This window comes from Taudactylus pleione, unplaced genomic scaffold (genome assembly GCF_031769625.1).
Source record: "Taudactylus pleione unplaced genomic scaffold, aTauple2 ptg000142l, whole genome shotgun sequence".
NCBI lineage: Eukaryota > Metazoa > Chordata > Amphibia > Anura > Myobatrachidae > Taudactylus > Taudactylus pleione.
Window position 1 is genome coordinate 4,402,408 of NW_028284544.1, and position 22,790 is coordinate 4,425,197.

Consider the following 22,790-nt stretch of genomic DNA (forward strand, 5'->3'; position numbering starts at 1 on the left):
TGCTGTGGGTGGTCACCCACAGCTATGCGAGCGGCCAGGAGGCCGCTCCATTTTTAGGTAGGAGGGCACTGATTCAGAGCGAGCGCTCTGTCAGAGCGTCCGGCTCTGAATCAGGCCCTGAGTTCAGACAATTGCAAGTCAGGTGAAATCCTTAATTAAACTACTGGAAAATCAGCTAGAGAAATTAAAGGAAGAGATGAAACAAAGTGATTTCGCTAAGTATGTTGGACTTGTAGATCAACTGCTTTACTTGCTTTGCCAGGATCCAAGGGTTATCAACATCTTGCAATTGGATTACTAAATTTTTGCAACCATGCTAGGATAACTAGGCTTAAGTCCTCTGTAATGTTTTTCTTTCCAACTGGCACAGATCTTAAGAGATGCAAGCAAGTTGTTAGCTCAAGTGGCACATGACACAACATTTCCTGCTTCAGTCTCACCTGCAAGTGCTGCTGCCAGGAAAAAAACTGACCTTTTCCAAGAGACCCACTGGTGATGAGGATGAGCCAACTCAGCACACCAGGGTGAAACAACATTATAACATCTGGTCAGGCCTAAAACAGTTGCCCAAATATGTACAAATTAGCATGTAAGATAGTCCCTTTGAATATTAGGAGGAAAAAAAGGCAAACTGAAACCCGTAGTACAAGCTAGCTTTGCTTTACTTAAACTGCCCACCCTCCAGTGTGTACTTGGAAAGAATTTTTAGCACAGCTGGGAACCTTCTGAGTAATCAGTGTAAAAGGCTTTCTCCTAAAAATGTGGAAAAGATGATATTTAAAGAAATTAACTTCAAATTCCATAAGGAAGACCTTTCCTGCCAATTACATGAAAGTACAGAGACTTCTGTAATGGTGTATTCCAGTGAAGATGAGCTACATTGTGTGATGATGATATTAACACTGATGAGGGTTAGGTTAAAAATTATATCTTCCAACTGTAGACAAACTGTAGAGATCATTAACAACACTGTAAGTTGCCTTAAGCCTATTGGTAGATTGTTTTGTGGGAGCCCAAACAAACCAAGCACTTCAGCCACAAAAGTGACAGTCTCTGTGCTGAAGTGCTTGGTTTGTTAAACTGTGCATGTCCCTTTTAATATACAACATAAGGGTGGATAGGAGGGCCCAAGGACAATTTAATCTTTTTTTTTCATTATGTGCTGTATTTTTGGGGGGCATTTGTGACTATATTTTTTGCATAGATAAACATTCTTATTGGCTATTGCTCTAATACATAACTCATTTAAAAATCCGAGTTCCAAACCGGGACTCGGTTTTACTCAGTACCCCAAAGTGATTCCGAACTCTGACTCTGAACCCCTAAATTTGGTTATTGTCGGTTCTCTGGGAACCGAACCCACACATCTCTAGTACTAATGTAATCACTTATTTTCTGTTTTTTGTTAATTAATTTTGACAAATGGTTGGACTACAATTTTTTAGGGCACATTTTTGAATATTTTGTATTGATTAGTGGAATTAAATTTAAATGAAATTGGTTCTGTGCTGTAACACAGCAAAATGCGGAAAAGCCCAAGGGGTTGAATAGCCACCATATGTATTTTGAAATTAGAAATATAGTTTAACAATTGTACAGTATATAGTATAAGTATTTATTAACTTCACTAGCAAAAGTGAGAGGGTACGATTAGGAAGCTGTGGTTAGCAAGGTGAATGCCATTCTCTATGGACTGATTGGTTATGTCCTAGAGACATTCGCTCAGATCTCTTATACACATCTAGCCTTTTATAATATACATTATAAAATTCAATGTTGTTTTAATTAACATTAGGTTTATCCTCACAATAGAAGTCCTTTAGGTACGTATTAATTATACAGGCGCCTCTTGACTCCAAACACCTGTCATTTCAGTTATCCCCCCGTTCCACCCATTCAGCTGGCCTTTTCCGCTATACATTCTTATCTCTCAGAAGCCACCTCTCAGTTCCTCACCCTTCTTTTGCTTGTTGCTGTGTGTTTATAATGTCCTCCCATGTCTCTCGGTATACAGTCCAGGTGACAGGCAGCAGCTGAGCTCTGATAGGGGCGGAGGGGAGGGAATATGGTTCAGCAGAGCAAGCACCCCCACACAGGGGCGTATCTACCCTTTGGCCAGGATGGCACTTGCCAGGAGCGCCGGCTGAGGGAGGGGCGCCACCCAGTGGTGCCACCCACGGCCATGGGTAGAATCGCATAGGACCTAGTTCAGAGTTTTAACTACTTTTCAGAACTCAGAAGTAGTTCCTCCTATTACCAGCTCGCAGGATGCTGTCTGACCCTGTTGCCGGGCTGGCTCGCAGGGTGCTGTCTGACCCTGTTGCCGGGCTGGCTCGCAGGGGGCTGTCTGACCCTGATGCCGCGCCGGTTCACAGGAGGCTGTCTGACCCTGATGCCGGGCCGGCTCGCAGGAGGCTGTCTGACCCTGATGCCGGGCCGGCTCGCAGGGGGCTGTCTGAAGGGGTTTCTGCAGTTCCGCTCATCTCAGGGGAATCGGGGGAGACTAGAGACTGGAGGCTGCAGGAGGAGGAGGGCACTCTGGGGCCGCTGAAAAGGAAGGGAACAAAGCTTCCAGGTAATGACCCTGGGGCATGATATGAGGGATGATGGTGATTGATGGGATTTGGGGGTTAGTGTATGAAGGGGGTTAATCTCATCGCTGGGCTGTATTCTCTGTGTATGTATTACACCTCCCCTCACTGACTGCTGTTCCCTCCTGGGGAGCTTTATTCATTCCCATATATGTACCATATCTCCCACCTCCTCACTGCTTGATACTCCTTCCTGGAGGGCTTTTTCCTCCCCATTTAGGTACTATAACCCCTCTCCCTCTTCTCCCATCCCCACTGACTGCTGTTTCCTCCTGGCAGCTTTATTCCTCCCCATCTATGTATTATACTTCTCCTTCTCACTGACTTTTGCTCCCTCCTGTTGAAGTATATGTAGTTTAAATACCACTGGGTTGCTGATTCCGGAATCCCGACACCTGTCAGACTCCCAGCACCGGCATACCAATGGTAAGTATTGGGGTTAGTGGGATGGGTAGGGTTAGGCACTAGAGGGAGGGTTAGGCTGCGGGAGGTGAGGTTTTGGATTAGGCTTGCAGGAGGGGGGAGGGTTAAGATTAGGCTGTGGGGAGGAAGGGGTAGGGTTAGGATACTTACCGACAGGTGTTGGTGAACTAACCCTGTCGGGATGGCAGCGTCAGGATTCTGAGTGCTGGCGTTCCTTACCCAACCCGTGGGGGCCTTTATTCTTCTCTTTGTGTGGCATAATGTATATAAGGGGTACTACTGTGTGGCTCTAGGGACTCTAGCATGTGGTGTAACATGTATTAGGAGTACTACTGTGTGGCGTTTCGTGTATATGGGGTACTACTGTGTGGCCTAATGTGAAGAAGGGATATTACTATGCAGTGTAATGTGAGTAAAGGGCAGTACTGTGTGGCGTAATTTGAATTGGGGGTATTAATTTGAGGCCACGTCCCTTCCCCATGAGACCATTCCCCTTTTTCAGAGCGCTCTTTCCCTAGTTACAATATGGGGGGTGGGGGGCGCTCGGATTGCTGGATACACCCCTGCCCCCACTCTCAGGATAACTATCTCCTCCCTGAGATGACAGCTGAGTGGGGTCTAATGGCACCCTCTCTTTTAGATTTTTTGCACTGAAATAAGCATTTTGAAATCGAGTTGTTGCAACATAAAAAATTAATGTACAGTACTTCCACTGTTTGACTTGCTAAGAGATATAGAAAGGAACTTATTTAATATAATGACGCCATCAGAGCACACTGTAACCAGGCATTAGTATGACTGATAAAAGCTGATCTCCTATTGGTTGCTATAACTTACAGCATACTATTGCTCATTATATTATGTATTAAATTAACACCCACAAAGTTATTATTTAATTTCTGTTTCAGGGCGCCGCATTATAACACATTTTTCTTTTAGAACACATTTTAACCCTTCACTGTTTGTTTATTATATATGTACCTCACTTTTCATTTTCATTCTTTATATGCAGCAGTAGCTGCTCCTAACTATCTCTTTCACACTGCACTTTTCTTACTATGGCGGTGCCCTGGAGCGGCTTAGCTGGGCTAGTTTGGGGGTGTCCTATGCTCTGGATTTGAATCGTAGTATGTTAGGGACCTACCCTACAGAGGTTACCTGGATATGGTGGGTAGGCCCATAACCTTGGCCATGATTATGCAAAAAACCTCTATTGATTGCAAAATTTTATTGCATTTATATATTATTAATAATTTAGAGTTGTGCACCTGAGATTTGTTTTGTGCCTGCAATTAGTCTCATCAGGTAGCACCTCCCATTATATATATTCAGGGTCTGCAGTCCAGAAATCTTTCCCATATACTTAATTATATATTTGTAAGGATTGTAGAAATATTGGCTCATGTGGGACTTTACCCTGTAGAGTAATTACTGCTAGATAAACTGACATGTTGCTACTTGTGACTAAAACCTAGTGTCTGAGCATACATCATTTCCCTGTTGGGGAGAGATGAGTTGTTTGTACATATAACATTCAGGAAAGTAAGACAAATGGAGTTTAGAAAGAATTACATCACCTACATCATGCAGTGTTTGGAAGCTACATGTGTGACTGTAAATTGTTTAGCCATCAACAGAAATAGTCTTGCTGGTGAACACAAGTACATTTATTATGTATTAGCTGAAGCACCCAGCATTGCCCGCAGGGGCATATCTATAATGGGTGTAGGGTGTGCGGGGAACACGCTCCGCACCACACACCCTGCACCCATAATATTAATTACCTCTCCGGAGTCCCAGGTCGGAGTGGGGGTCCGGCGCTGTAAAACGACTGGAAAATGGCTGCAGCGGCCATTTTCCCGTCGTTTGCGCAGTACAGGGAAAATGGCCGACGTGGCAATTTTCCCAGTGACCTGTGCATACATTATAGACTCTAGGCACACTCTAGTACCCAAAGTCTATAACTCTGGCCGCGCACAGCTTAGTGCGCTGCCGGCCACCGGGCGGAGAGGAGGGGGCCCATGTCGGAGACTGCACACAGGCCCCCTCCTCTCTAGAAACGCCCCTGATTGCCTGTGTTTATCTTCAAGTTGTTAAGTTTTATTTTGCAATGTCGTTTAAATCCATCCAGTGGAAGGCCCAGAACAGGCTCCCTGAGTCAAAGTTCTGCCCGGTGCACTCCGCCGTGAGTTCCGAGCGGGACCCCAACCACTCCGATAGGCATCCCAGACCAACTGCCACCCCTCTGTGCTCTCTTCATCCAAATCCATCCAGTGGAAGGCCCAGAACAAGCTCCCCAGGTCAAAGTTCTGCACAGCGTAAACCAACGGGAGGTCCGACTGGGACCCTAACACCCCTACAGCCTGGTCAGGATCGATCTGGACCATCTCGTGTTGGTTTCATCCCAATCGGTGCAGGGGTGTCCAAATGCATAAGAAACATACAAACAAACAGACCAATGAATTTTATATATAAGATATAGGGAGCTGCTTTCTTGACGAATTTACCAAGCTCCAGAATGGGAAGCAAAGCAGTAGCGCAGTGAACACCAGCAAATTAAAGTAAAGTGATCGCTGTCCCTGCATGTGAACTATGAAACATGACAGCAGTACTTAATGTCTTATTGCCACGAAAAGCGACGATAAGAAATTATAATTATAGAGTCAAAAACACAATAATTAATAAATGGGCCCCTTAGGAGATATAAGAGATATCTGCTCACAGGTCTGCCATCTCGCATATGTGTGCATTCGCAGAGTGATTACACAGAGTTACACTATGGAAACTGGTACAGTAATCATTCTGCATGAGCTCCTGTGTCTATATCCCTTTATCTGTTTCTAGTTTGCAATCTGGCTAATGCATGTTGATTTTGTGTCACATTGCACTAGTTTCACACGTTTTTTGCATTTTTGAGATGCCGATACTTGTAAAACTGGATTAGAGGCAGAGCTGGAGCATACAAGAGTTCATGCACCTTCCCCTCCCCATATCCCCTTACTTTGACTGCCAGTATTTGTTATTCTGACATTTATCTTTTTGTCTCTTTTTGTACTGATTTTGGAAGCAGGTCTGCATGTATCGGATATAAAGGTAGTATACAAGGCCTGAGTATTAGCTATACCATGATACTTTAATAACACATGGCACTGGTAATAATAGTCAGTACCAGAAAAATAATAATAAAAAAAACTAGAGATGTTCGGTTTGGTTTTACTCGGTTATGTTCAGATCTCAAAAACCCCATCATAGGCAAATGCAGGGGGGGGTTCTGTCTGCCTGGAAACCCCCCTCCCCTGCCCACACCATGACCACAATAGATATAGTAATATAACAGAATTTTACAAGTGTTGCATGTTATTCTCAGTATCACAAATTAATTACTTAACACTACCTGTGGATCTTTTAACATGTATCAGCTAGTAATAAATAACCTGTGAATCTACTAGGATATCTGGAAAACATTCACTGTTAGGGATGTGCTGCTATAGAGCTCAATATGTACATATATGTCCAGGGCAGTGCTAGGTTCCTCTGCTGCTCCCAGACTCCAATGATCTGGAATGGTGCCCACATCTAAAATAAAAACGTTCAGCTCAAGCAGGATGGCCCTACTGCCGGATTTAATGGCTTATTGTGATCGCTGGTCCTGTCTATGTTGGAATTATGACACACAATTCCCTTTGTATGATGCATATTAAAGCTGGATGTGCTGGTTATGCCCACTTCATAGACTGGCCACACTCACTGTAAAATCAAGCATTTGTGTGAAATCTCCTGTATTGTTCTTTTAGTACATAGCTACAATGCATACAATTATGCAGAAACTGCAGTTAATACATATCTTTATGAAAAAAACTTGATAAATAGACCCCCTAAGGGGGTTATATAATAGGTTCCCAGATTATTTCAGTGAGTTCACTGATAAATTTAAAGTGCCAATCAGTTATAAAGAAAAATCAGCCTTATAACTGATAGTCACTTAAAATTTTGCTGCAAATTTGCCGAAATCACACCGGTTCTGTAATCTTGGAATCTATTGCCTAACCATCTAATTGTTGGATATATGGAGATGAATTACTAATTTATCCCCTTTACTGGTGAGGCTTGTCTCACCACTGTACTGGCAGTATTTTGGCAGGGCCATAACTAGAGTGGTGCAACCTGTACCATGGCAGATTGGGAACCGTAGGGCAGGGGGCGCTGTTTGGGCCTGTCAATTTTCCTGTTTATTATCAATCTCACTTGTAGCTTCCTCTTCTTTTATCCCCAGCATCTCCTGGCCTCCCCTATCTCTTCCCTGGTCCTTCCCCATGAGCACAAAAGGAGAGATGGGTGCACTAGTGCGCAGAAAAGAGAAGCTTATGAAACCAAATGTACTAGGTGGTGGTCCAAACCCACCAACCAAAATATTGCACACAAACGGACGTACAATGGTAACATTAGCGCTTATAAATATACAGTATAAAAAATGGATACAACCCTGTAATAAATGTTTCTAGAAGAATCCACTGGCTGAGTAATTTGAATTTCTGTCTTACCTTGAGAAAGACCCGAGGGAGGGTCGGAACGCGTGGGTGCCGAGGTGATACCGCAGACGATCTGGCTTGTACGGGACTCAGGACGGAGTGATTAGCCAGGACTGCAGCCGGGTGACTCCATACTGTTTAAATTCCACACTAAGAACTATCCGTTGTCATAAGTGCTATTGTTACCATTGTTCTTCCATATGAGGCCTTGGCCCTTTTTCAGGTTCACTATCTTATGTCCCTATTTAGAAAATGGGGGGGGGACACAGGGCACCAAAAAGTCTAGTTACGGCTCTGTATTTTAGGCTGGTCACAAAAAAGCTGGACGCAGAATTGCCTCTGCATGGATCATATCAGATAATGGGCAAAATTTACTAAGCGGCGGGTTCTAAACTCTGGTAGTTTGGTGGCGGTTTTTCTATCTGCAGATTTAAAGAGGCCAAAACTGCCACAAACCACCGTCAAAACACATTTAGGAATAGAGTAGAACAGGGCTAGGGTTAAAGTTATTAGGCAGCAGTTATTGGTGTCATTTAGAAATCGCCACCAATCCAACGGGGGTTTAGAACCCGCCGCTTAGTAAATTTTGCCCAATTTTTCTTTATTATTAAATGTCAGTAATTGTATTTTGTTTTCATTATAACAAATATATGCTATCCACGTAGCTCCATGCACAGTAACCGCACTTAATAAACAGCGTCAGATCCTCAGCACACCGGGAACATTCATTTGTGCTTCAAATCTGCGTTAACCAACCTTTATAAAAATTTCAAATAGAATACTTTGATTGTGAGCTCTTGATGTCAGAATTCCACAAATTCTGTGAATGAATTTGAGGGATTAAATTAATTAATACAATGAATTGTATAAAAAGAGTAATGGCAAATAATGTGTACTGAGTTGACAAAAAAAAACACATAAAAAAATGATAGAACCGGGACATCCCGACAAGAGAGCACAAAGCTGTAATAATAATAATAATAATAATAATAATAATAATAATGCTGATAGAAAAAGGTTCATGCCATGACTTACGGACCACATGAACTTTCTCATGCCCGCAGTTGGGTGGTCTTATGAATAATGTCACTGTTTACCGGATATCTGATCCAATTTCCCCCAGGGTAAAGCTGCATACACATGTAAAGATTTTCTGTCGAACTTTGCTCCTAAACGCCGGAAAATGGACAAAAACTGTTGTTTGAACAAATTGTTTAGATCAAACATTTAACAAACTTGTCTGACCAACCATTTTCATCTGTTTTCTGGCATTTAGGAGCAAATTGCTGATCATCAGTTACTCCCATACTTTACCAGATTTTCATTCCAACCAATCAACTAGAAAATCTTTACGTGTGTATGCAGCTTTACAATTACTGTTATAATCATCATTTGGATTTGTATGTCATTGATGAGTATAGTTTCTGGCTACACTGATACATTTTGTGCTGCTCATATTCAGTTTATAGAGAGTCCATCATGGGTATATATTACATGGCTGCGCTGTCTGTGTAAATGTTTTTGTCCATATTTAAATTTGTCAGGCATCAAAACATTTCAGTACATTTTGGAAATTATCATTTTGGTGTGTTATTTAGTGGACTGATCAAGGATGAATCTTTTAATAAAGACTGATTAATAATAGATCTAGGCCATGAAAACAGAGAAGGATAGAATAGGATTTAGGGGCTGAGTGCAAATGATCTAAAATTGCTCCCTCATTGCCTAGAACTAAGGACCTGATTCAGCTTGGATTGCAATTGCATCTGCAAATCCTGATGGAATGAACACAGCTGCTGATATATGCAGATTATGCAGCCCACTGCTGCCTTCTCTCCTGCAAACGAACACACAGACCAGCGTACACATTGGTCACTCGCGGCTAGTCCGACCTGGCTCTGATTCTGCAAGTCTCTGCACACGCAGACAGCTCTTATGCTACGGAGGTGATCGCACTGGCTAAATAATGGACGCCAATTAAACTGCATCCAAAACGGTAAGACACTCCTGCGTTTTTAAGACCACCCCCCCTGTCACCTCCCCCAAATGCTTGCTGGGTGTCAATAATTTCTGCGTGTTCGCTGACTCGTGAGTGTCATTGCAATGCGAGCGCTCGTATTCGCGATGCTGCATGCGCACAGGATTAAATTGACTCTGCTGAGTTGATGTTTGCAATTGCGATCCGAGCTGAATCAGGGCCTAAATTCATATGTCTGCCTGTAGACAGAGCTCTACAAATCTCTGCGGAGCTATTGCCCCCTATGTATATACTGGTTTTGATGATCAACCTCAACATCAGGGCGCACTTAAACAAGACTGTATTGACATTTACACTTCTGGCCAATAATGCATAGCCACCAATCCACTAACTCACACCCTGACTGAATGCCCCATTATAGCCCAGTTATGCCCCTTCAGTCACAAGTGGGCATGTGACTGCACTGTGTGCTACTGTGCACCCCTCATACTTGCATATGCTCGGATATGTAAAATGTGCTGTGCGAAAATTAGCAAAAAATGCTCTACAAGCTCTGCATCAGCTCCTTAATAATTGCCAGTCTGCTCCTGGTTGCTTATAAGACCATAGGAACCAAACAAGTTTAATAGAGAACAGTGGGCCTGATTCAGAGCTGGACGCTATCAGCTGTTCGCCGGCAGGAGGTACGTCCGTCCAAATGTCAAACCAAGCGCTCGCACGAGTGATCGCTCGTAGCGAGTCTTCCACCCCGTATTTCCACTACCCCTCCTCTAGCTAACGAGCATCTGAAATAGCGAGCACACTACTCGTTTTTTGAAGAAGTGTTCGCTCGCACAAGTACGACCGGAAGTAGGCCTGTCATTTGTCGATTGCCTTGTTTTTCCTTCGTTAATCATCCGTAAATCGATTGGTGGCAATCATTACCTTAATTGTTGCTCGAAAGTTTTCAATCGTGTTTTTTTTTTGAATGTCAATAAACTTTATTGTTTGTTTTGTGTTCATTTTGGTCCGTAGAATCCGTCCGCTTTTAACGGGAAACTTGTTTTTTTTTCAATACAAAGGCAGTTTCTTTTATTTTTTCTTAGCTTTTAATTTGTTTTAAAATTATGAAATTGTTTGATTTCCAGCTTGTTGCTAACGCATCCAAATGCAGCAAGCCAATCATAAGTCACAATATATTTTTAGGGGTTGTTCACATGACTCACACATTAACCAATGCTTCATATTATTTATGAAAGTACATTAGCCAATCAAAATTTAGGGGTCCCTGTAATAAAACCGGGAGCTACTGGTGCTTACAGAAATAATCGATCGCCGTATAACGGACATGCCACCCCCCATCACCAACCAAAGCAAGCGTCGCACGTACGCGGAGGTGCGGCGCAGACTGCGGGCCATTGACTTTCATCGGGCAATTGGAACGCCAGTGGTCCAATTTACGACACCGGTCCCCACACCTGCTTGCGCATCTTCGGATGAGGATCCGGCGGCGTAAGTGGATATTTGAATGTTTATATATCTATGACAATCTGTTGTTACTTTTAGTGTCTGCTAATGTAAATTTGCATTAATGCGTGTGCATGTGTGCAGTATGCGTTTTTTTAGGCCTAAATGACACCTTTTTTTTTGTTTTATCACGATTAATATTTTCTTTTGGTTTCAGGTTTTAGCTTTAAAATCTTTTTGGGTAAACATATTTGCTAATATTACAAAATATACATCATTTAGGTCAGGAGCAGATATGGAGGCATAGAAGGAGGCCTGCCCGACCCCTCTCCCCAACTCCCACCATCTCCTCCCCTGCCCACGCCTCCCAAATTTCTCCACCCTCCCCTGACCTGCTCATCCCTATTTCCCCTCCCTCTCCTGCTCCCCAAATACAAATAACCCCTCCCTCCCCTGTCCTACCCATCCACATTCCCACACCCTCCCCTGATGCACCCACTCCTCAATCCAACCCCTCCCCTTTATCCCCCACGGACATTTCTCCGTCGACACCCATCCACTGGCCCACCTCGGAGGAAGAGGATCTGAGCCAACCTGGCCCACAACCTGCCGGTATTTTGTTTGTGATGTTTTCATTTTTTGTGTTAAAATGTGCCCTATATGCATACACTGTTGTATCCCTGATTAAAATCTAAGGGCAGTCCTTTGTTTTTTTTTGGTTGTTTTTTTTTGGAAAATTGACCTTTCAAATTTTTTTTTTTTAATAGAGGTTTTTTTTTATTTTTTGAATTTTTTTTTTCCAAAAAAACAAAAATAAACATATGCCAGAGCCAAATACAAGTTTCATTGTAATGTTTAAAATTTATACACTAAAATCAAGATACAAATGGTGTAAGGATTATTTAAGTTCCCAAAGTGATTGTTCGAACCACTCTTCTCATGTCCCTGTTTTTTTTGGGGCTTTTTGTGCCAATTTGGTTTTTTTGGAAATTTTTGATGACACTATAGTTTTGCATCCAAATTAGCATGGTATTAAAATTTAATTTAAGTGTCAATAATCCTTTTTTTCTGGTATGTATTTGTTTGACAAATCACATTTAATTTAAATATGTATTTGTCTTTCTACAGACCCCAGGATGCATGATCGTGCCATTTTGGGGCAGATACTGCAAATGCGAGGACATTTGGTGCAGCTCCTGGTTGCAATGGACCATTTGCTTGTTTTGATGCGACAATAAATTTTAAGCTTTTTTATATTATGTTAATAAAAGTTTTTTGTTTAAACCAATCTCATTTATTGACTCCAAAATTAGCTCACAAGGTCATTTTGATGTATTTTTATGGTGTAAACATTTGGGTTTATGGTTTTGGCATAGGAAAATGCAAACAATGTGGCATACCAAATTCAGGGAGTATGTAATCTTTTAAAGTTACACTTTTCACACAAAACAAGTGGTTTCCTAGACTTTAAATATATATTTTTACATTCCCAAAATTTTTCCAATTGACATTAAATCCATAATGTTTTTTGAAAAATACCTTATATAATTATTATAGTTAATCCAAAAAATCCATGCAACTCCCAAAACTTTAAAATAACAATGTGTAAAGGTAGGCCCACTATGCAAACCTGTTAATTGTTATGTCATTTTTTTATTTTTGAACAACCCCAAAAATAATTTAAAAAAAAAAAACCCAATTAAGTTAAACGGTAATGTACATTTGCTGGTTTTTCAGGTAACAAAAAACAAAAATTTTTTAAAGTATATTAAACAATATATGACAAAAAAAACACACACAAAGAATGGCAACAAAAAAAGCAAGAACTGTTTGGAGATGGTGCATGCCAACATGCTGTCCCAAAATCAGGTAAGAAACACATTTGTCCAGGTGTAAAGGTCATTTTGGAGTCATTAATGTCACAGGCGAGCATTTTCAGGAAGTAAGAAGGTTGTTGTTGTTTGGATTTTGAATTAAAAAAAAAACAACAAAAAGGTTAAAATTCGAAACATAGGATAGTAAACACACATAATTTTCAGTCTTCACAATGTCAACACATGTAAAACCAAGTAAATTCAAATACCTGAAAAAGCGGGAAACGGCATCATCATGTATGGCCCCCCTGACATTCTCCTCCGACCAACCTCGGGGGGGCCATCCTCAGGCAAGGCATCCTCTGGCTGCATTGGGACACCACTCCTTATGACGATGTTGTGAAATATCTCACACAGGACCACAATTTTGGAAACCATAGCCGGCAAATACATGAGGTCGCCACCAGAGCGGTGGAGGCATTGAAATCGGCCTTTTAAAAGGCCGATACAATGCTCCACCACCTGCCTGTTGGCAGTAAGTGTGGAATTATATTGACTTTGTGGCCCTGGTGTGGGAACCAAATAAAGAGTGAGCAGCCATGGCGTGCAAGGGTAACCACTGTCTCCTGTGAAAAAAAACAAGCATTCAGTACCATTTCTAACTCAACAGTGTTTGCTTAAAAAATTAGGGGTACCACTTACCCAGAAGCCACGCCTCACCAGCTTGTAGGTTGTTTAATTTGTGCCAAAGTCCTGATTGCCGGATGACAAATTAATCATGTGCACTTCCTGGATATTTGGCATTCAGGGACAGGATCTGGAGGGAGGCATCACATACCACCATTACATTCATCGAATGAAAGTGCTTACGGTTCCTAAATATGGCCTCCAGCGCTGCTGGAGGCTGAAGTGGTATGTGAGTGCCGTCCACAACCCCTATGATATGTGGGAAGCCTGCAATTTGGTAAAAATTCTGCTTCACCACATTAAGGGAACCCATATCCAATGGCATCTTAACAAAATGATGTATGTGCTTAAACAGGGCATCCATGACCGCCCTCAGGATCCTTGAAAAGGAGGATTGGGAAATGCCTGCAACAATCCCAACTGTGGTCTGGAAGGATCCTGAGGCACAAAAATGTAACACCGACATTAACTGCGTAAGTGGTGGTATTGCTGTTGGATTGTTAATTTGCCTTTCAAGATCACTCTCTATTAATGAAAGTGTGTCTAGGATGATTTGGGGTGGTAGGCGATACCGCCGTAAAACCACATCATCAGGCATTCCAAAAAGGGTGACATGTGTTCTAAATATCTGGGGCCTTGCACGCCTACGATGCCTATGCCTAGGAGGATGTTCAGGTTGGTCAGGGTCGTGGACCATTGCCACTATAATTCGCCCAACATCAATCTGAAATGTTAGACAATGTAGTTAATTTTTTAAAATCTAAAAACAAGAAAATATACTCATCTTTTTGACACATTAAGAAGAATCTTACAGGGTTCGGTAGTGACATCTTGAATGAAACCTACGAATTACAATTCACATAAATAAAAACAACAAATTATAAAAATAAAAGCATAAGCCCAAAATATAAAGAATGCATGCACTACACAGATGTTGTTAGTGTCTGATTTTATTCTATGAATCCAATGTTCGCTAATGCCACAGACAGGAGATGTGCAAAATATACGCAATAGAGGGCAAAAAAGACCGCTAAATGGTACGCTAACGCCACAGACAGGAGATGTACAAAATATACGCAATAGAGGGCAAAAAAGACCACTAAATGGTACGCTAACGCCACAGACAGGAGATGTGCAAAATATACGCAAGAAATTTCACATTTTTGATGGACAAATAATCATTTGGGAAAAAAAAAAATGCATAATGAGAACTATTAAAAAAACATGATAAATGTTAACAATAAACAGGGTCTAATGATCTCAATAAACACTTACCATACAAAGACGAGCCCGAAACTAGAAATGTAGTCCACCAAACGAAAGGAGATAAAAGGGACAGCAAAAAAAAAACCTGAAATTAAAATAAAAAAATATACAAATTTGTTCTAAAAATAAAATTTAAAAAAATGAAGCAACAAACTTACCTCAAAAACAAAAAAAAAGGATTAGTGCCAAAACGCAAAAATGCGAACCGAAAAAATAACACTTGACAATTCAGCAACTCTACACAACACAACTCTCTTCACAAACAACTCCTTAACTCCAATATCCACATTCCACTTCTATCAACCCACCCCGAAACAAGGCCACAAATAAGCCTTAAATAGACCTAACTTTCCCGCTCAAATCAATGACGCTCAATAGATGCGCCCGTATAATGCACATGCGTCTATAAAAACGTCTCAAGAGCACACAATGGGTCTGCTGAATTCAAGGATTGAATCATGTCCACAGAACAGCAGCAAAGGCAAAATCCTAGACAACAAAGTAAGCAGCTCCAAAATGAAAGTTAGCAACCCCAAAAACATAAAAAAAGTAGAAATTAAAATTTATTTATTTTTTTGTAAGGTGTGGAGACTGACAATGAGGAGGCTGCAGGGCCTAGTACCCAGGCCAGGAGTAAAAGAAATCGGCAGCCACAATTCACAAGAAAGGAGGTTTTGGTGCAAAACTGTATTGACAACCTGGCACAGGTGCCACGAAATATGGGTGCAAGCCAGAGATGGAAACTGTGGGAGGACATAGCCAGTGCTGTCAATGGGGTTGGTGACTTTGTCCGTTTAACCAAAGAGGTCAAACGCCGGTACGTAAATGCTCTCACCTAAGTCCAAAAATGTGGAGGAACATTTCTACTCTAAAATTACTTTTTTTTACCAACAGATGGAGTGACTTCAAATACTGGCTAAAGCAAAAGTTGGCTGATAGGGCTAGGCATGCAGGGGGGACAGGTGGTGGGTCAACCCCTGTGTCACTGGAGCTGACCGATTTGGAGGAGCTGGCACAGGGGTGTGTGCAGGAAGAGGAGGTGTTTGGCGTGTCCAACATGGACACAGACATGCCAGACTTTGTGGATCCACATGTTCCTGCAGGTCATTGAGATAAAACTGTTTAATTTTTTTGGTTTTTGAAAACTTAAAAATGGACTATTGTTTGTATGATCTCTCTTTTTCACACAGGACAGAAGAGGACGAGTGTGCTCCAGAACTGAGTTTTTGGCTGCAGTAGATCTGCTGGCTCCGCAGGGGAGGAAGCAGTATTTCCGTCTGGGGACCCTGTGGCGGACAGTCCAGGGCCTTCCCCCTCGCAGGCAGTGGCCCTTCTCTCAGATCTCAATGAGAAAACGGATCACAACACCGAGATTCTGAGGAGTATGGACGCCAAACTGCTACGGCTGGCGGACGCCCTGGAGGAAAACGCTGGGGCCAATGTCAGACTAGCTAATGCCCTGGAGTAGCTCGTCCGCCTGCGCATGTTGGAGCCGGCCTCCCTTCCTGCCGGAACATCAGGGCCCTCCACCTCTGGCACAACATCGGCCAACCCTCCAAATGTGCCTAGCCCTATGCCTAGGCCAGAGGAAACACCAGCTACCTCTGGCCAGGCAAGACGTTCGACCAGACGGACAAAGTCATGCTCCCTCCAACATCAAACCAAGCGGGGGAGAAGGCGTTGACAGCACTGGCAAATTTCCCCACATTCCATCTCTGTGTTTGCCCCATATTTTTGCCCCTCAAAACCTCCCTCTCCTTTCTTGTGAATTTTTTGATTTTTGTATCATTACTTTATATATTTGAAGTCCCATAAAAAATATTGGGACTGTAAAATTACACTTTTTAAAAAAAAAATGTGAACATTTATTTATTTTCAAATAAAAAAAACAATAACCCCAGAAAAATTGTCTAATTCATTATGAAATGGCTAAAAGGGACTGTAACAAACATAATTAAATACTTAACAAAGGTCATATACTTAAAAAAATGTTTAAGATAAAAAAGGTAACAGGTAAGTAAACAATAACACAAGCCAAGCAATTAGTAGCTGATTGTCTTTCTGGCTTTTACAAAAAATGTAAATAAAAAAAAAGGTGTGCTTTTTAAAAAAAAAAAAAGGTGTTGTGCGTTTTAGAAAAAACAAGGTGTTAGGCTTTTTAAAACCATAAAAATATCTGACAACAACATGCGTACGGAATACAAGAAAAACGTCTAACATTTTTACCTTTATTAAAACATTTATTCTGGGATTGCTGTGATTTCTAAAAACAAACAAATAGGAACACAACATGCGTTCCAAATTTAGCTAATATAGCCTGGCAATTGCAAATCACCTTCTCGCAAGTGATCCAATTATTAGGTGATTGGTCTTGTGCCTTGTAAAGGAGAATAGCAAAACATCGATTAGCTAAGGGAGCTACGAAGAGACCATCGTCCTTGCGAGATCCAAAACCCTACCACAAGCTTTACGAGCAGTCATAATGGAAACTGGATCACACAGTGACGTGTACAAAATAGCGTCCACATTGGATGTTCGCACAAGATAATACATGTACGCCCAAAAAAGAGCTTGCCACGCCTGCGTTTTCTCATCTCCACCCCCGTTACCACCCATAAACGGAACATTCTGTCAATCAAATGACATAGGTCACTTCCTGTTCGTTGTGTATACGAGCGAACGAAAAATGACCGCAATGATCCGGCCGCACATGCGCAATGAGAACCGGACGCATGCGTGGTTTAAAACAATCGAATGCGTACGAGCGAACGGCTGATAGCGTCCGGCTCTGAATCAGGCCCTGTATGTGTCTCATTAGTTGCAGCCTTTTGTGTCTCGTCTTTATTTTATTCTATATTTTGTATATTCTAGGACAAGATTTGCTTCCGGCACCAGAAAATATCTGTATAGTCTCTGTCAACCTTAAACATATCCTGCATTGGGACTCGATATTGGCTGTCGGAGGGAAAGTAAACTACTCTGTTCAGACACAAGGGTATTGTCTGATTTATGTATTATTTTTGTTATTTGGGACAAGTGGAGACTATTCTGTCAAATTGTAGTATAATGTGCTTATAGTCAAATATCACTTCATATGCCCAAGTACACTCAGGTGCCTGAAAAACTGAAACACATGTCTAGTAACACTTAAATCCTTCTTTCGATTGGATTACAGCAGCAACACAACGGGCATGGACTCCATGAGATCTCTGATGTACTGTGTAGGTAGTGTCCAAAATAATATTTGCCGGTGGTGGAAACCAGCCATTGATGGCGCGTTGAACTGCAACTCACGTGTTCTATTGGGTTCAAATCTGGCAAATGTTGCCAAACTCAGAAGAATGCTCGTCCAGCCACAATTTGCTGGCTACAGACCTGTCGTGCTGAAAGAGCCCACACCTGTCTGAGTTCATTCATGACATGAACAGGTACAAATAATCCGCAGGGATGTTACATAGCGTCCGCTGTTCAGTGATGTCTGCAGATGTATAATGAATCCTAATGCATGCCAGTTGAGAACACGCCGCACCATAACAGAGCCATCGCAGCCCTGGAATGTCCCTTGTTGGCATGCAGGATCCATTGTCTCATGGAGTTTTCTACATATGCGTAATTGGCCATCTGCCTGGTACAGTTGGAACCTCAACTCATTGAAAAAGGCTACAGGTTTCCAATAATTTTGCTGGGATGCAGTTAGTATGCCGGTGGACAGGATGCCGGCTATTGAAATCCCAGCATCGGAAGCCCGACACAGGACAAAATATAGGCGTCAAATCGCAACGCCAGTCTAGATCTCGACACCGGAATCTCGACAGCCGCCATCCCGCTCGAGGGTACACCGGGGCCTTGCGGAGCCGCGCTCGGGGGAAGGGGGGTTGGGTTACAGTTATGTTTTGGGGGGAAGGTTAGGCACCACTGGGGGGGGTGGATGTTAGTGATAGGCACCACTGGGGGGGGTTAGCCACTAAGGGGGGAGGGTTAGGGTTAGGCACTAAGGGGGGGACAGTTAGGTTTAGGCACTAACGGGGAGGGTTAGGGTGCAAGAAGGGAGAGTAAGGGGGAGGGATAGTATACTTAGGGTACGAGCATCGGGATGCCGCTGTCGGGATTTTGACAACAGGCATCCCGACTGTCGGTATTTCATACCCAATCCATGTTGCCTCCAGTGGTGGTGTTCACTAGCCCAGGAGATGCGTAAAGCCTTCTGCCATGGGGTCAGCAATGGAACCAGAGTTTGCTATTTCCTCCTGTACCCCATAGAAGAAAAGGAGCATTGCGTTGTTCAAACCCTGATGTTACTTGTACTACATTTTGCTGTTATCGGTGGAAATATCGCACACCATTTGGCTGTTACAATGCATGCCAGCCGGCACTGACTACAATCGTCCTGAGTAAATCACTTAAAATGTATATACGGGAGGCCGTCTGTCATTTCCCGGCAAGGGTGAAATGCCGGGCGTCTAGATGTAGACGCCCGCATTTCCCCGACGCCGGGAGACCAGCGCCCGGCATCCCGATTGTAGGGATGCCGGGCGCCGCGAGCGGACAGCTGCGGGGGGGGGGGGGAGGGTTAGGTTTAGGGCTCCGGGGGGGACTTAGGGTTAGGCACCCCCCCGGGAGGGTTAGGCTAGGGAGGGTTAGGCACCCCCCCGGGGGACTTAGGTTTAGGCAGCGGGGAAGGGGGTGGTTAGGGTTAGGCACTTAGATGGGGGATTAGGGTTAGGCACTTGGGGGGGAAGTTAGGGTTAGGCACCCCTAAGGAGGGTTAGGGGGGTTAGGTTAGTAAATACTTACCTATCCACGATCGGGCTTTCCAGCGCTGTCGGGCTTCCGCTGCGTCGCACTCTGCTCCTGTCGGGCTGCCGCTGACGGGAATCGGTATTTCATATCAATTCCGTATATACAGTATGTATAGGTACTAAAATGATACTCCAAGTAACATTCCAAATACCTGTTAGTGATAGCACCTGGGGCGAATCACTCACCAACCATGAAATAGTATATTTTTCTCATATATCTTCTTAAAGTGCAGTGACGCAATCCAATTGGAATGGTGTAAGGCTCTCAATGCAGACAAGTTTGGTTGATATTAAGAATTTTAGTGCCACCACGGATAACCCACTCAAACTGAGGACGTCATTCAGAGTTGGTCGAAGCGGCCGCACGGTCGTATGCCACCGATGTTCGCTATACTGCGCATGCGTAAAGTTCGCAATGCGTGTGCGCAAACTAGCCGCTACGATCAGAAATTTCTCTCTCCTTGAACACAGCCAGGTCGGTAGTTTGAGTGACATATTGAGGAGTTTGTGGGTGGTAACAGGGGAAGGTGCTTGAAAACGGGGGAGTGGAGATCCGAACGCAGGCGTGCCTAATTATGCGAACGGCGTTTTATGGGAGTGCATACGGTTTATGGGAGTGCATAATTAACAAAGTAGCGTCATGGCACATGTGACATGGGAGGTTTTTACACTGACATGATTGTAGAGCTTAAGAGAGGCTATGGTCAACCTTAAGCTCTACGACCAGTTCCGATGGTTCCCGATTGTCTCGATTAATCCTTATATGCCCGGAGATGACGTGTAATGCGTACGAGAAGGGGGCGTATTTTTTTGTCTTCCGGCCGCTTCCTCCCCTTGGTCGGCCAGCTACGATCCGAACTTAGGGACGCAACTTGCGAGGGAATCAATTGCATATCTGGCCCCTTTTCCCGTACGACCGAGCGGCTGCTTCGACCGACTCTGAATGAAGTCCTGACTGTGGTTCCTCACATTTTTGTTTAAGTGTGATCAGCTATTTAGAACATTTGGAAGGCACACTTGCTTACTGAGACAAATTCTTTGATATCCTGAGTCAGTTTTGTAGCAGTGCATAAATATGTGCAGTGAGCTCCATTTACTGTTCCATCTCTCAGTCCAAGGGGCAAATCCAATTAGCCGCGGGATTTCACCCGCGGCTAATTGACAGGAAAAAGTCCCGCTTCGCGGGGTTTAGCTATTCAATTAAATAGCTATTTCCCCGCGTCATTAGACCGGGACTCCTGCGCGAGAACACACTGATTCCGCGAGAACTGCGGAATCAGTGTGTAATACCCTCTCGCACAAGGCCGAATAGGGCTGCCTCACGCTGATTTTACCTCGCACCTACATGAGGTGCGCGGTAAAGTCCGACAGCGGGGACTCGCGCACGGGGTCTCGGGGACACCCGCGCGTGGAATCCCAGCTAATTGAATCCCGTCCAGCATGATAAACCCAGCGGCTAATTGGATATGTCCCCCAAGTTGGGAATTACAATGCGCTTGGTATTTGGATCTTTTTTCACATACAAGGATGATGGAAATAAGCACCTTTAGTATAGTTTTGTGAATGGAGTTTTGACAGTAGACAAGTGTGAAGAACCTTCTTTTTGTTTTGTTAGGGAATTCGAAAGTCTTTACATGCCTTGGCATTGGCATAATGTTGATCAATGCCAATCCACCTCCGCCCTAAACTGCAATGTAACGGGAGAAGTGTCCGCTAGCGTCCTCTACAGATTTCAGATCCGATCGGAGCTGGGGAACCAAACATCTGCTTGGGCAGAACTTCAACCACCATTCCACTGGAATACATGTGAGTACCAATCCTCCTGTACAGAAAATATATAGCTTTGGTGAATGAACATTGAAATTGTTTGGGAACACTTTGTGTCAGATTTACTTTGGTCATCTGTCTACTTGCACTTATCGCAAGGTGAATGTTTTTCTATATAACCAGCCCTCCTTATCACCAACTAAGGCCCAATGTATGGGACCCCTGACAGCATACCTAACTGTTGCTTCACTAAGTGTAACAGTCTGAAGAATTTTCAAACGAAGCACAGAAGCTATATCAACACAATACATTGGATAAGCCATGAAGGCATCCAGTCAACTGCATTAACTGCACCTTACCAGGCTTTTATTCCGGTAGAAGGAATTGGTGGGGGTAAGCGGCTGCAATACTATAATAGTCCAGTTTATCTACTCGCTGGAAGGACTGTATTCAAATTACCTTTAATAATTACCTTAGATTTTGTCATTAACTCCATATGCTTATTGGCTAATTGAGCAGGGTTCAACGTGAAAGAAAATAAAGATACACATGGGAGCTCAAAATGAAGGGTTACAAATTAATTTAATATGACATACTTAATAGAGCATAGTTTACACCTTAAATACAATATTAAAACCAGATAATATGGCCAAAAAGATAATAAGAAAGTATGACTACATAAAAAGAATATAGAAAACAAGGCAAAATAACCTCAAAAGGAATATATATATATATATATATATATATATATATATATATATATAGTACCAGTGAAAAGTTTGGACACACCTTCTCAATCAATGGTTTTTGTTTATTTAAATTATTTTCAACATAGTAGATTAATACTGAAGACATCAAAACTATGAAAGAACACATATGGAGTTATGTTGTAAACAAAAAAGTGTTAAACAAATCAAAATATGTTTTATATTTTAGATTCCTCAAAGTAGCCCCCTTTTGCTTGGATGACAGCTTTGCACACTCTTGGCATTCTCTCATTCAGCTTCATGAGGTAGTCTCCTGGAATGGTTTTGAATTAACAGGTGTGCCTTGTCAAGAGTCAATCTGTGGAATTACTTGCCTTAATGTGTTTGAGACCATCAGTTGTGTTGTGCAGAGGTAGGGTTAATACACAGTGGACACCACTATTTGACTACTGTTGTAATCCATATTATGGCACCAACCACTCAATTTGGTAAAGAGAAACGACAGTCCGTCATTACTTTAAGACATGAAGGTCTGTTGATACGGAAAATTTAAATAACTTTGAATGTATCCTCAAGTGCAGTTGCAAAAAACATCAAACGCTATGATGAAACTGGCTCTCATGAGGACCGTCCCAGGAAAGGAAGACCAAGAGTTACCTCTGCTGCAGAGGTTAAGTTCACTAGATTAACCAGCCTCAGAAACCGCTACTTAACAGCACCTCAGATTAGAGACCACATAAAGTCTTCACAGAGCTCAAGTAGCAGACAAATCTCAACATCAAC

General features: G+C 42.8%; 1 protein-coding gene across 2 annotated transcripts in view; it reads left to right on the forward strand.

Annotated features, from left to right (window-relative positions):
* Nucleotides 1-22,790, forward strand: part of IL20RB (interleukin 20 receptor subunit beta) — a 146,107-nt gene that overhangs the window by 19,606 nt on the left and 103,711 nt on the right. For both annotated transcript variants that reach the window (XM_088473868.1, XM_088473867.1), the window contains exons 2-3: nt 17,606-17,729; nt 21,149-21,339. In XM_088473868.1, the coding sequence (XP_088329994.1) occupies nt 17,606-17,729; nt 21,149-21,339 (315 nt within the window). The remainder of the gene's footprint in view (nt 1-17,605; nt 17,730-21,148; nt 21,340-22,790) is intronic.